The sequence below is a fragment of the Arabidopsis thaliana genome, chromosome 3 (genome assembly GCF_000001735.4).
Source record: "Arabidopsis thaliana chromosome 3, partial sequence".
Taxonomy (NCBI): domain Eukaryota; kingdom Viridiplantae; phylum Streptophyta; class Magnoliopsida; order Brassicales; family Brassicaceae; genus Arabidopsis; species Arabidopsis thaliana.
In genome coordinates this window covers 2,914,573-2,928,652 of record NC_003074.8, presented here as the reverse complement: position 1 = coordinate 2,928,652, position 14,080 = coordinate 2,914,573, and the positions used below count along the sequence as shown (strand labels likewise).

Sequence of the window (14,080 nt, the reverse complement as noted above, 5' to 3'; positions counted from 1 at the left end):
TCAAATATTCTTTTTATGCAATTTTAAGGTTTTGAGTTATCTATTATTTGTCATGATTCTACAAAATGCGTGGCTCTTTGGTTCTGTCAATGTCACCTTCCGTTGAATATTAATTGTACAAAAGTATTTGTGGTATTTAATTAGGACTCTACAAATCGTGTTATGTGACTTGACTTGGATTATTCGCTACCTAACGGTCCTCACCCACTCAAAAAGGACCAAAGATTCTCTACATACACATATATGATGGTGATAGTAGTTATAATTCACATGATGATTAAATGTTTTAGTCACAATACCTCATAAATATGCCATGTTCCTTGTTGTAAGTCGTAACTTACACCTTCCATGACATCAATTAATTAAGTTGTTACAAAAAAATATCAAAATACTGTAATAGGAAAATAATTATTATGAAAACATTATTTTTTTCCCTTTCAAAATCTTCTGCATGACAAAGATCGAGTCTTTCGTACAGGAGTTGGAGTAGGTGTTGTAACACAAAAATCTGGCGTACAGACATATCCTTTCTCCGAAATACCCTTTCCGCTAAACAGCTCCGACAAGTGGTTTCCAATATCTTCAGGGTTATATCGGACATTCCACTGGCCTTCCGTTCCCGCTAACATAACGGCATTTCTATGAGCGTTGTAAAAATCGCGGTAAACCGGTAACAGTTTTCTCCCGATCGAAATTCTCATCTCGTCCAACAGCTTCGGATCTAGTACGATGCACTCACTCTGTGCCTCGCACGTGCTCTCGAAAGTCTCGTTGAACTTTTTGAATTGCATCATCGCTTCTTCGGGCGACATCTCCACCGCCTCCGAAGTACTAATCGCCGGACACATCGACGCCAATGGACCCCATGCCAACCGCTCGTAGCTTCTTGCGAACTGTCTAACTTTCTCTGAGTTTTTCGCTATCCAATCGTTGCCGAGAACATGCTTCACGTTCGTGGATCGAGCACGTGAGACAACGTGTTGGAGATTGTTGGCTAAGAAGAGATACTGCATTGAGAAGTCCTTGTACATTTCAGCTTTGCCGTCGATTTTACAGAGGAGGACGAGAATCATCCACGCGAATCGTGCTTTTAGCTCCGACACTGGAGATTCTTCAGATTCTGAGACATTGAAGTAAGATTTAGGAAGCAATGCTTTAGCGGAAGATGATGATGATGATCCCTTGAGTATATTAATGAGAGCGTTACTGTATTCCGCGAGTCGAGAGATGTGATTCATGGCGGAGATAGTCATCGGATGAACTCCTCCACCACGAACCACTGTCTTGGACGAGTCTTTACGTATTTGAGATTCAAAATCCATCAAGTGAGCAAGAATTGACTCGCTTAGTCGGCTAAGTGAGCTGTGAGCTTGAGTTCGAACATTCGAAATTGATGGAAACGAGAAGATTGCTTCAATCGCAAGCAAGTTATCTGTGATCGTGCAATACATATCTAGCAACGGGAAAATCTTCTCCGGATGTGGATTTTTCTTGTCTCTTAAGGTGATAGTTTCCGGGAATCCAAACAGAAGAAGAGCTCCTTCCTTGGAGATGTCTCGGAAACAAAACTCTCTAAGAGAAACAGAGGATTCGAAGATTTCATCGCATAGAGTCTTTTCGCCATTGAAGAGAGTCTTCATCGAGACCTTAACCGCCTCTATCCACCTATTCATCTTCAACTCAACAACCTCACATGGCATCTTTTTCGCCTTGGATGAGCTTATATTCTCTACTCCGAGACGGTAAATCGATTCATCAACTATCGATTTTCGAATGGATTTATAAGTAGTCGCACACTCTTTCGCACAACCCGCAGCGATCATGCAATCTGCTATGGATTTCAGCTCTGTCCTAGAGTTCTTTGACACCTCCTCAACTTCGATGATGGAGTCACCAGCTGAACGAGACTCGTGCCAAACATCATCATCGTTCGATACGACAGATGTAGGAGATCTAGAGGAGATGGATTCAGGATCCAAATGCGCACGGTTCATTGAAAGAATCTGGAGAAACTCTTTCTGAAGTCGTTTCATAGCGATCTGCATCAGATTCTGAGCTCTAAGGAGTTTCTCCGAATTTGGATCTTCTCTAATCAACAAATCCATGGCGTTCTGCAGTTCCTTCACGCGTTTAACAAACTTCTTCGCGTCTCGCTTGCTCTCGCAAAACAGAGAATAAAATTTCTTATCGGAAACATACTCTGTGTTCCATTTCTCGATAATCTCGGCTGCATTGTCGATGGTCTTGTTAACATCCGTGGACTCGTGACTCTTGCTAGGTAGTGAGAGAGAAGGCCTCTTCCTTGAAGAAGTCATTTTAGAGAAGAAACTAAAACCGCTCTTGCTCCTCATCTTTGATCTTACGTCTCTGTTTTTTTTTTTTCAAATTAATGTCGTTGCAGGAATTTTGAAGGAGAAATCAAATGGTTTTAAGGGTAAAATTTACATTTAATATTGAAACGCCTCGGCTTGTATGTGGATTCAAGAACTAGTGGTGAAAAGGGTTCCCTTTTAAAGAACCTACCACTTAATCCAAATGCAGGGAGGCGTCGTTACGTTAGAACAGAAACTGTAGATATTTTTAATCTGTTACGCAACCATAATGAAAGATTTAGGTCGTTTATCGTTATGGTTACAAAACAACGTCAGCGAAATATGGGGAAGAATGTGCCGTTGGCCTTTGACTCATCTTTTCCGTACACGTGTCTCTTACTTACAAATACATTTTTGAAAAATGAGAAACATGACGATCTTTTTATAGATATATCATTAATTAAACATTACAGACAAATGTGTGACATAATGTTCGAAATAGAAACCCGAAGATTTTTACCTTAAACTGTAAGGAAAAATAAAAAATAAAACATAGCTATCTTCACTTTATATGTCGTTGTCCATTTACTCTTTATGAAATAGTAATAATGAAAAATAGTTTGTTGCGTAACAATTTTGGCATGAAAGGTTAACTACTAATTAATTAGTGTTTGCTTTTACATTTAAGACGATTATAGACTCTCCTTCACTTTAGGACATGGATTGCCTTGACCGACAAGAGGAAGGAGAAGAGGCTGACGAATTCCCCGAACTACCCTTCTCTCTGAACAAATCAGACAAATAGTTTTCAATATCTTCAGGGGTAAATCGGACAACTGAGTTCAGGTTTCTCGCGCCATCGCCTTCTCCCAAGATAACAGAACCTCTCGTGTTGTAAAACTCGCGATAGATCGGCACCAGCTTTCTCGATATCGATACTTTGATCTCGTCTCGTATATTTGGATCAGCTACGACGCAGACACTGTGCTTACTATACGCGTTTTCGAAGCTCTCGCTGAATTTTTCAAACCGCTCCTTCACTTCCTCCGGCGTCATCTCCACCGTACGATTCTCAGGTAAAGTAGCAACCACCGGTCCCCAAGCTAGCCGCTTATAGCTGCCGGCGAATTGTCTCATCTTAGCGAAATGTCTCGTGATCCAATCCTCGCCGAGAAGGTTCTTCAGGTTTGAGGAACGAGCACGTGAGACCACGTGCTGGAGATTGTTGGTGAGGAAGAGATACTGTATAGAGAAGTCTTTGTAGTGAATTGATTTACGATCGATTTTACAAAGGAGGACGAGGATGATCCAAGCGAAACGGATCGTCAGCTCCGACGAAGGAGAGTCGTCGGATTCTGAGACGTTGAAGTAAGACTCCGGTAACAGCGACCTGTCCGGTGGTGGAGATCCGGCGAGGATATCGACTAGTACGTTGCTGTAGTCAGCGAGGAGAGAGAGGTGATCCATGACGGAGATCGTCAGTGGATGTACTCCTCCGCCGGGAACCACCACCTTCGACGAGTCCTTCTGGATTCCGGATTCGAATTCCACAAGTAGTGATCGAATTGATTCGCTGAGAGAGATTAGAGATTTAAGAGCAAGAGATCTGACGACGGAGATCGAATCAAACGAGAAGATAGACTCAATCGCTTGCCAGTTTCCGGCGATGGCGGTGTACATGTCAAGCAGCCGGAAAACTTTCTCCGGCGGAGAGTGTTTCTTGCTAGTTTTAGTATTAATGATCTCCGGGAATCCAAAGAGAAGAAGCGCACCGTCTCGAGAGATATCACTAAAGCAAGACTCTCTAATTGCGTCAGAGGATTCAAAGACATGATCACACAAAATCTTCTCACCTTTGAAAAGAGTCTCCATAGAAACTTTGACTGCTTTTAACCAGCTTCTGATCTTCAACTCCATAACTTCCCATGACATTTTCTTCACCTTCCCAGTACTCGTCTTCTCCACTTCTAAACGATAAATCCCTTCGTCGATGATCGATTTCCTAATGCTTTTATAGATGCTTAGACACTCCTTAGCGTAACCAGAACCGATCATGCACTCAGCGATGGATTTCAAATCCGTCATGACGTTGGTAGAAACCTCCTCCAGTTCGATGATCGTATCTAGATCTTCGACATAGTCGGGGAAATCTGAGTAGCTAGATCTTGCGGAAGTAAGTGAAGATCGAGTGGACACTGATTCTGGATCAAGATAAGCACGATTCATCGAAAGAATCTGGTAAAACTCTTTTTGCAACCTCTTCATAGCGATTTGCATAAGCTTATGCGATCTCAAGAGTCTCTCAGAGTTTGGATCCTCACTCACGAGTACGTCCATCGTCTTCTGAAGATCCTTCACACGTTCGATGAACATCATGGCTTCAGGTTTGTTCTCGTAGAACATACAAGTAACTTTAGCGAAAGTGTTGGTCTCAGTGTTCCATCTCTCGATTATATCCGCCGCGGATTCAATGACTCCATAGATAGCCGCCGATTCCAAACTCTGGCGAGGGGTTAACGTAAGAGGAGGAGGAGGTGGATACTTGGACGGCGTTGTGGCCACGCAACAAATGTTTATCATTGCTTTTCTCGTCATCATCAAGTCGTCGTGGAAATTTCTAGAGGACTCAGTTTTTCGTCGTTGAGAGAAAATTTTGAAACGATAATGCAAGTTGTGAGAGAGTTTATGAGGGGAGAAGATTTAGTCGTTGAAGGGGTATTTATAAGACTACTACACAGCGTTAGAGCGACGTCGTTAACTTATATTTTGTGGTGAGGAAGCGAGGAGGAAAGTTGGTGTTGACCTTTGAATATTGCCAATATGTTTTACTCTGGGCCCACACGTGTTGTGGGCTTTGCATGATTTTTTGAAATGACGTAACCTTTTTTTACCTTTTATAGTTTCATATCACGAGTTTACGACTATTTTTAGAAAGTAAATAAGAAATTAACTTTACGATAAAGAAAGAAAAAAATCATTTACGTATTCACGGTTAAAATTGTTTCATTATAATAAACAAATAAATCTAAATTCACAAAATCATTTCTATGTTTTTTTTTTTACGTCAAAACAATTATATTAATCAATTAGAGTCATTACAAAAGTATCGATCAAGCCAAATAGGTAAAGAACCAGAACCAGAATAAAAGGTAGAATAAGTACAACCATATTTCGCTAAGACATGAGCTAATTTGTTTCCCTTTCTCCTAATAAAACCAAACTGAATGCTTGCAAATTTATTTGCCCAAAAACTGATGTCCTCCAGGTGATTTGCTAAGGAACTGTGAAACGAAATCCCATTAATCAAGTTAATTAGCGTCTGACAATCGCCTTCCATGAATACTTGTGTGTATCCTCGAATCCAGGTTTGTTGTAAAGCCGCCAAAAGAGCTTTGGTTTCTGCCTCAAGCGGATTACTCGTATGAGCCAACTTCATTGAACCCCATGAAATTGGTGTCCCGTAATGATTTCTGATGATCCAGCCTCCTGTAGCTTCCAACTTCTGTACATCGAAACCAGCATCAAAATTACACTTTACATATGTGGCAGGTGGATTCCTCCATTCTATTTTATTCTCTGCAATTTGTCGAGTCGGTGATGGTGTTTTCTTATGGCTTTGTGTTGCATTGAGCCAATCATGTGTTTCAGCCTTTGCACTTAAAACAGTTTTTGACGGGCTTTCTCTGAACTTATTGAATACTACATTATTTCTTGCCTTCCATATTCGCCATATGAGCCAAACCGGGAGAAGCTTATGGAAATCTGACATTGTGGTATCCTGGACAAAGTTCAAGATATTGGAGATGTTTTCTTCAAAGTCGTTTGACATAAGTTGATTACGAATGAGTGACGAATCCGATAACCGCCAAGCCATTGTTGCGAAAGGGCAAGTAAAGAGAGCATGGTTAATCGATTCATTTTCCCGATGGCAACGAGGACAACTAGGATCTATACGCATTCCTCTAGTAGTTAACCTCTCAGTTGTAGCAAGAGCTTGAGATAGGGCTCGCCAAAGGAAGTGTTTTAATTTCGGCATGATTGGCAAATTCCAGATTCTGGTTTTCAAATCGATCGAACCATGAGGAGGGTTTATGGCGGGAATGTTTGTGGACGGATCATGAGTAAGGAGCCAATAGCCAGAACGAACCGTATATTCTCCCGTTGTATTGTAATTCCAAATAATTTTGTCTGGTTTTTTACTCTTAGCAAGGTAGATACGGTGTATGAATCCATGATCGCTTTGGTCGACAAATTGAGAAATTTTAGAATCATCCCAGAAGTAGTAGGAGCCTTTACGTTCGAACAAGTTATTAATTGTCATCTCCTTATATGTTTCTTCTGTATTTAACGGTCTAGGAGGATGAGAGTCCACAATATTATCCAATCCGATACGAATATTCTGTCCATCACCAATCAAATGTCTTGTTCCTTTTTTTAAAAGTGCAATGCCATCTAAAAGCGATGCCCATCCATAAGATTGTTGTTTTCTTACCTTAGCATCAAGAATTGAAACATCTTTGAAATACCGGGCTTTCATGACACGTGCAAACAGGGAGTTTGGATATTGTATGAGACGCCATGCTTGCTTGGCAAGTAAAGCATCATTAAATTTTGCGAGATATCATGTTATAATTCTCGTAAATATCTTAGTAATTATAAATATACAGTTTTATGTCAATGATTAAAATTCACTCTTAAAACGTAAGCGTATACAACTATGAATGTATCTTAGTGTATGCTTGACCCTTGAGGTATCTTTTAAGTCAAACACTCAAACTAAAACCTTGAATCTTACGTTATTTGTGGATGGTTCAAACAATATGTTTTGCAAAAAATAATATTCTTTAATTGGAAAGTAAAATGATTAAATGAAAAGGTCAATATGGATCGCGTCACCCATGTCAACAAAATTATGGATGTTTGACACTTGCCTGCTTTTAAAAGAATTTAGTAAGTTTCTACGAGAGATTTCTATGATTTCTAAACACAAAACACAAACAAAATCTCTTTCGTTTTTACTAAATTTCCATCCCTCCTTTATCAGATTTGAAAGATATGCACACACATATGTTGTATTTTCATATTGAACGAATGTGAGATTCCCGTCTTAGCTATTCGTGTTCCTACAACTTTTTTGCATTACATATATAATATAACTATGTTTTAAAATAAATGCTAGAAACAGTGTTAGAGACTAATCAAACGGTGATTAGTCTATGTTTATATAGTCTAAAACTGTTTTGACCTAAAATGTTTAATTAGAGCTATACACGATTTAAGGTGATGTAAACAAACAGTATATATGTAATATAACATAATATTATTAGTAAATGAACATCATTACAAACAAGAGATATATGTAATAAATTAAATTTGTATAAGTTGTAAGATAAACCAGTAATCATATTTTGTAAGAAAATTTTGATTTTGGTAGAATTTGGGCAACAACAAAAAAGTGTTTATAGTAGTATTTGATCACATCATTACTTAAATCCAATCCCATCCATACACCTACTAAATTAACTATAGTTAAATTACTTATTTGTAAATAAATGATCATCATTGATACGTAAGATAGTCAGAAACTAAAATCTTCGATAATGATATAATGGACTAATAGAATCATATTTTTTCAACCACGTGTAAACTATGTATATATAACTTTTTTTGTCAACAATTTGTTACAGATAGCTTATACATCGAAGATATAGCCTATCCATATTCATATGTGGATGCGAGTTTATTAAATGATTTTAAATTAGTGATAAAATCTTCTCATTAAAGTCAAATCAACTTTTAATATTCACAAGGCATAATAATATCAAAATCTACATATACATTTTTGCAACACCTTTATAAAATAAATCCTCAAGTTGAGATTTATTTACAACCCAATGCCATTGGCATTTAATGTTTTAACAAATGTATTCTCAAATTTAAATATAAATCAATTTTGTTTCTAAAATTTAAAAAACTAAAAGAAAAATCACAAAAATTATTTAAATCTTTTCAAATCTACACTAAAATATATAACACACTTACATTCCTTTTAAGGGGATCAATTAGCATTAATCACCTTGATTTTTTCGTTTTAAATCATTTACTTTTAGTTAATAAAAAGAATTAAATCTCATATTACTTTAATATTTTCATAAAAAAATTAAGTACGCCACATTAATATTATACTTATAAAAAATTAAAATAACATAAGACGAGTTATATAGCGGGACGGGTTTGGATTGATATAATACAGGTTGAATCTCTATTTATTATTTAATCAATTTTTTTTATTTACAACATTAATATAAAATTTTTAGAATTTAATACTAAATTTTTAAGACCGTAAAATTTAATATTATTATATATGTGAAAAATATTTGCCCCATAGTATACCACGGGTTAAATCCTAGTAGCAGTACATTTTTGCTGACATATATATTGTTTCCTCGAGACTTATATACTATCACATAAGTCGTCAAATTTGAAACCCAACAACAACAGCCCTGACATAGTAGAGCTATTTTATTTACAAAATAGACTATTTTTTTTTTTTGTTTTATCAGTAATCGAGAGATTAATCTTAAACCATTTTATTACCAAGAAATGGTACACCAAAACATGCGTCAAACCAACATATATTTCTGCATTTTGTTTGTTTGTCTCTGCCAATGAGTCTAAGAAACGACAAGGAAGTTTCATATACATAAATAATATTGGTACACGATATTTGTGGTTGGATAAAAACAAAAGATTCGTGGTTAGATTCTTTGATCATCTAACCAAATCAAAACCATATACTGTCTATATATATGTGACAAGATTGATTGTCTGAGCTAGCGCTTATGGTGTACTGCTAGTTAGATCTAGGGCAAGAAGTAAATTCGTTTTTTCAACCGACGAGGCAGCGTAGATCTTTTACTCTTGAAACTTTTTGGTGCATATTCTCATGCATGCCTTTGATTGGTGTGTTGCCATTGAACTTTTACATAATCTTCCAGAAATGTTTACTGTTGTTCTTTGATGTTTGGTCCGTACACGTAACTTTAGGAGTCACGATCATGACTCACGACAAAGTACGCCCGTTTGAAAAAGTGAACAAAGCAATAATTAAAAGATTTATTCAAATTGATATTCCAATTAAAAGTTGAATTAGGCTTCGATATAACATCATGCATTAAATAATATAGCGATTCCAAATTCAAATGAACAATATAAGCATTTTTGTTTTTGAACAATATAAGCATTAGTTCATATGCAATAACTTTTATATCTAGGGTATCCAAAACAATGTGACATGGCATACTAATCTTGATAACACAAATAAATAATTAAAGTATGGATTCTATAAAAATATTTGTTTGGAATATAACACTCCACGATAAACAAAATCTATATGAAAGAAACCACATTACGAGTTAGCACCGCGTAAACATTGTCTAATCCTTCCACCGACTAACATTCTATTCATGTCGATGTAACATTCCATTAAACATAACACTCATAAATATATCGATGCGTGAGTCTACTTCACCATTTACGAAAGTTTTATTTTTCCGCATAACAGTTTAAAGACAGATGATGATACTTGATCCATGTTAAAGATACTTGTTTATGCCAAATTAAGTTTCATAGTATTCGATGAAATTTTAGTCATACCAAATAGCAAAATTTTACCCTTTTTCTTTAGTCTCAAATATGTCATTTTTTTTGTAACAAATAACGGAATTTTCGTCTACTTTTGGTTACTCTTTTCGAAAATACCATAGTCGAATGTTGGTAGTTGCCAGCTGCCTAGTTGCTAGCCAAAGAGCAACCTAAAAGTCTTATAATTACAAAAAAGCAAAGGAATTGAAAGACCGCATAGCGCAGTGGATTAGCGCGTTTGACTTCGGATCAAAAGGTCGTGGGTTCGACTCCCACTGTGGTCGTTTTCCTTTTTGTTGTAATATTTGAATGTTTGCTTTTGTTATTTGGTGGGGATGCCATTCACAAACCGACGAAAAAGACATGATAGTCGTAAACGATGTGCCATGGTTCTGATTTCCCACACTTGTTCAGTTCAAACCTAAATGTTTGTCTTTTGTTTAAAGTTTTAACAAATTCCTTTGTAATCACACATTTTTGATAGAAGCTGAATGTCTAAATAGAGCAACGAAAGTCTTGGGAAAAAAATGAATTAGGACCAAAGTTCCTTGGGAAATGACAGTAATGAACAAGTTATTATCCTCAGTTATCTCTTACGTTCAGGTCAGATTATTGCTGATGAGTTATAAATTTCAATGAGCTCAACAAAACAAAAAAACATGAAAAGATAGAAGCAAAAGATCATCAATGAGAACCAAAATCCAAGTATCTGAAACTGTTTGAGACGATAACACAAGTGAAGAACAAGAACAAGTTTCCATCAAAAACAAAAGCTGAAACAGTGTTTCTAGCAGCTAAAACTTAAACTTTGATAGCGTACTTCCTTATTGGGAAATACATCTCCTTCTTCTTCTCACGCTCTGTCTTCAACGAGGCCTGCAAATGCCAAGAACAATATAACGACATCAGCATTTGCAATGATCTATTTATAGGCATCAAAATTACATCAATAGAGACAAATGATTGTGATTTTGATTTAACGAAATAGACAGACCTGGTGTTTGGTGAGGCGTCTACGAATAGCACGGGTCTTCTTGGGACGGAGATCAAGAGGAAGCAACTTCTTGTTCTTGTATGCTTCTCTTAGAGCAGACTTCTGCTTCTGAGAAGACACTGTCAAAACCTGAGCTATGGATTTACGCACGACCTTGCTGCATATATCACAAACACAACACAATTTCAGATTGAAATCCAAACCAGGAAATGTAAAAACAAACAAAAAATCACATTCTCGACAAGACACTTGATGAAATCAAGATACGAGTTCATTGATACATCAAACTTAAGAATAGTAAAACTAAAGGATTCCATTATCTAACTTAGCAAAGCTATAAACAATTAAGAATCCTATACATTCCAAAATCGAGAAATGTTCAAGGTAAAAACGAAATCTAAAGTTTGTCGACAATACGTACATTTTAGAGAGCTTGTTTGGAGCACCTCCGGTGACTTTAGCGACACGGAGGAGAGCGAGCTCAGCTTTGAGTTCCTTCAGCTGGTTTTGAAGATCGCTCTTCGACTTCTCCCTCAATTCGTGAACCTTAATCCTCGCTACAAAACAGAACCAAACAAATATTAATTAGACGTAATTCTCCGATGAAAACGAAACAGATTAGAAGACATTTAGGGATTAGCCATTGCCATACCCATTGTGAGCTTCACTTGTGTTCAACTTCTGCGCCGCTGCTTGCTCTTCTTTTAGCTCCGAGAATCAGAAACCCTAATAACGGAGGAGTGGTCATTTATATATGACGAGTCTCCTTATTGGGTGGTATAAAGCTCATTATTCATACCCAATAGCTTAACTTAAGAGAAATACTTAATGGGCCTTAGCCCATGTATTATCACTTTCATTACGAGAAGCCTAAAGCAAATAAACGCACGTGACCTTTATGGTTTCAGTCACATTGCATCATCTAATTTCATCTTGTCTTTATTATCACAATGAAGCTTCCGCTTCTCAAATGACAAATACTCACCCAATCTTTGTACAAAGTGTTAAAATCACAAACAAAAATCAATAGAGAGTTTTGAACTTTTTCAATTTCCACCATACTTAGCCAAACTTATTAAACAAAGAAGCCATGGAAAGCCTAGCAAATGTAGATAAATAGCAGTAGACATTATCGTAAGCTACGATGACTCTCCATTCATTTGAGTTCGTGGTCCTCGCGGCAGTCTCTCTAGACGGGTGATTCCTTGGTATAACCCTAGCAACATGCTCAAATTGCTTCGCAGCTTCCTCTCCCTTATTCATCAATGTATACACGACTCCTTGAAACAAATATATAGTGAAATCATTTGGATCTTCCTTCACTAGCTCTTCACAAATCCGAATTGCTTCAACTGATTTTCCTTCAATAAACCTAATCTGTGCGATCAACATTCTGAAACCGAGAATCTCTTTCGTCTTCTTCTCCTTCTTGCATCTTCGAATCACTTTGTTGATCCTCTTCTCTATCTCTGTTAATTTAGGTTTAGAGTTGTAATACTCCATCACCAAGTAATGATAAGCATCGACGCGTATCGGATCCTTTTCGAGAATCTCCTCGAAAGCTTCGATTGCTGATTCACTTTTCCCGTGGTATGAGAGAATCCGAGCCTTCATAGCCGGCCATTTTCGTTCATATGGCTCGATCTCGATCAGACGGTCCAGAAATACAATCGCCTGCTCATGTTTATCGGACTTAAATTTGATTTCCGTCAGCAATGATAAAGCATTCACATCGTTTGATTGTGTCTCGAGGTGCTTCTCGAGTGTCGTCTCTACCACAGCAACTGGAGTCATCGCGGCGCGTTTGTTGACGAAGTAAAACGATGCTGAGAACAGAGCTGCGGCTGCGGTGAGGCTGATGAAGGTGGTTTTAAGCAGTGAAGGTTTATGATTTGACGCCGACGAAGATGATGAAGCTCTTATGACGGGAAATCTGATTGGTGTTGACTTTGCTTGGTCTCTGAATAAAAGAGGAAACGAGAGTTTTGAAGGAGATTTTCGCTCGACGAGGTTGATCTGAAGGTTAAGTTTTGTTCTAGAGAATTGAAACGTCGCCGGAGACGCCATTTTTGCTTCTGAGAAATCCCAATAACTAAGTCAACGCTGAAATGGAAAGAGAAGAACAGAGCAGATTAAAGAAGAGCAGAGCAAATAAGTTGGAAATCGACGAAATTTTTTAAAAAGGATGCCGTCTTGTAAAAGGCCAAGGCCCATTAGATGAGCCCACGATTAGTTCGGTTCCTCTCGTGAATTCAACCGTAGATTATCTTGTATCAACGCACGTGATAACGCCACGTAGACGATCCGTGAGATTGATCAAAAACCAATCATGTTCGTATCAGCACCTCTATATATATCTCGGTATCACTCGGAGAGCGATCATTAATCGTCAATTTACAACTAGTCGCGAAATCCGAATTTTATCCAAAGCAATGGCACCGAAGGCAGAGAAGAAACCGTCGGAGAAAGCACCAAAGGCAGATAAGAAGATCACGAAAGAAGGAGGAAGCGAGAGGAAGAAGAAGACTAAGAAGAGCACAGAGACGTACAAGATCTACCTATTCAAGGTGTTGAAACAAGTTCATCCTGATATCGGGATCTCTGGAAAAGCCATGGGAATCATGAACAGTTTCATCAACGACACCTTCGAGAAAATTGCTCTGGAATCGTCGCGATTGGCTAGGTATAACAAGAAACCGACGATCACGTCCCGGGAAATCCAAACCGCCGTAAGGCTCGTGTTGCCTGGTGAATTAGCGAAGCACGCTGTTTCTGAGGGTACCAAAGCCGTCACCAAATTCACCAGTTCTTAGATTAGGTTCTTTTTTTCTCTTCGATTTTATTTTCGGTTAATATGTTCACCAGTTGATTTCAAAGATATAATTTTCGGCAGTCTCTTCGATATTTTCTATGATTGATTTTACGTTATGATGCTATTGAAATTAGGGTTTACAAATCTTTGGGTATAATAAATACAAAATTGTAAAGGATCTCGTTTCTTCCTCAGTTTCCCCGGGAAATAAACGGAAATTATAAATCTTGAGATTCTTTAATTGGCCCAGCCCAACAAACACCAATCTCAATTTAGTCTGAACCGATATAAATTGAAATTAGAAATACCGTACCAAAA

General features: G+C 37.6%; 6 protein-coding genes and 1 non-coding gene across 7 annotated transcripts; 2 read left to right on the top strand and 5 right to left on the bottom strand.

Moving 5' to 3' along the window:
• Positions 1-83: 83 nt before the first annotated feature.
• On the bottom strand, positions 84-2,611 carry EXO70H3 (exocyst subunit exo70 family protein H3). The gene has a single exon (NM_111787.2). The coding sequence runs from the start codon at positions 2,349-2,351 to the stop codon at positions 438-440; it is 1,914 nt and encodes a 637-aa protein (NP_187564.1). The 5' UTR covers positions 2,352-2,611; the 3' UTR covers positions 84-437.
• Positions 2,612-2,763: 152 nt separating this feature from the next.
• On the bottom strand, positions 2,764-5,135 carry EXO70H4 (exocyst subunit exo70 family protein H4). Its single transcript, NM_111786.2, has one exon. It carries the CDS (start codon positions 4,908-4,910, stop codon positions 3,024-3,026), a length of 1,887 nt encoding a protein of 628 aa, NP_187563.1. The 5' UTR covers positions 4,911-5,135; the 3' UTR covers positions 2,764-3,023.
• Positions 5,136-5,394: 259 nt separating this feature from the next.
• AT3G09510 (Ribonuclease H-like superfamily protein) lies at positions 5,395-6,849 on the bottom strand (the record flags this gene model as incomplete). Its single annotated transcript, NM_111785.1, has 1 exon — positions 5,395-6,849. One exon carries the CDS (start codon positions 6,847-6,849, stop codon positions 5,395-5,397), a length of 1,455 nt encoding a protein of 484 aa, NP_187562.1.
• Positions 6,850-10,166: 3,317 nt separating this feature from the next.
• Positions 10,167-10,240, top strand: AT3G09505. The gene has a single exon. It is a non-coding gene; the product is annotated as a tRNA-Arg (tRNA).
• A 165-nt stretch (positions 10,241-10,405) lies between these two features.
• On the bottom strand, positions 10,406-11,731 carry AT3G09500 (Ribosomal L29 family protein). The gene is made up of 4 exons (NM_111784.3): positions 11,603-11,731; positions 11,372-11,507; positions 10,951-11,107; positions 10,406-10,832 (listed from the first exon to the last, which is right to left on the bottom strand). The coding sequence occupies exons 1-4, from the start codon at positions 11,604-11,606 to the stop codon at positions 10,758-10,760; spliced, it is 372 nt and encodes a 123-aa protein (NP_187561.1). The 5' UTR covers positions 11,607-11,731; the 3' UTR covers positions 10,406-10,757.
• A 51-nt stretch (positions 11,732-11,782) lies between these two features.
• On the bottom strand, positions 11,783-13,103 carry AT3G09490 (Tetratricopeptide repeat (TPR)-like superfamily protein). Its single transcript, NM_111783.3, has one exon. The coding sequence runs from the start codon at positions 13,015-13,017 to the stop codon at positions 12,013-12,015; it is 1,005 nt and encodes a 334-aa protein (NP_187560.1). The 5' UTR covers positions 13,018-13,103; the 3' UTR covers positions 11,783-12,012.
• A 107-nt stretch (positions 13,104-13,210) lies between these two features.
• On the top strand, positions 13,211-13,952 carry AT3G09480 (Histone superfamily protein). Its single transcript, NM_111782.3, has one exon. The coding sequence runs from the start codon at positions 13,383-13,385 to the stop codon at positions 13,761-13,763; it is 381 nt and encodes a 126-aa protein (NP_187559.1). The 5' UTR covers positions 13,211-13,382; the 3' UTR covers positions 13,764-13,952.
• The last annotated feature ends 128 nt before the right edge of the window (positions 13,953-14,080 follow it).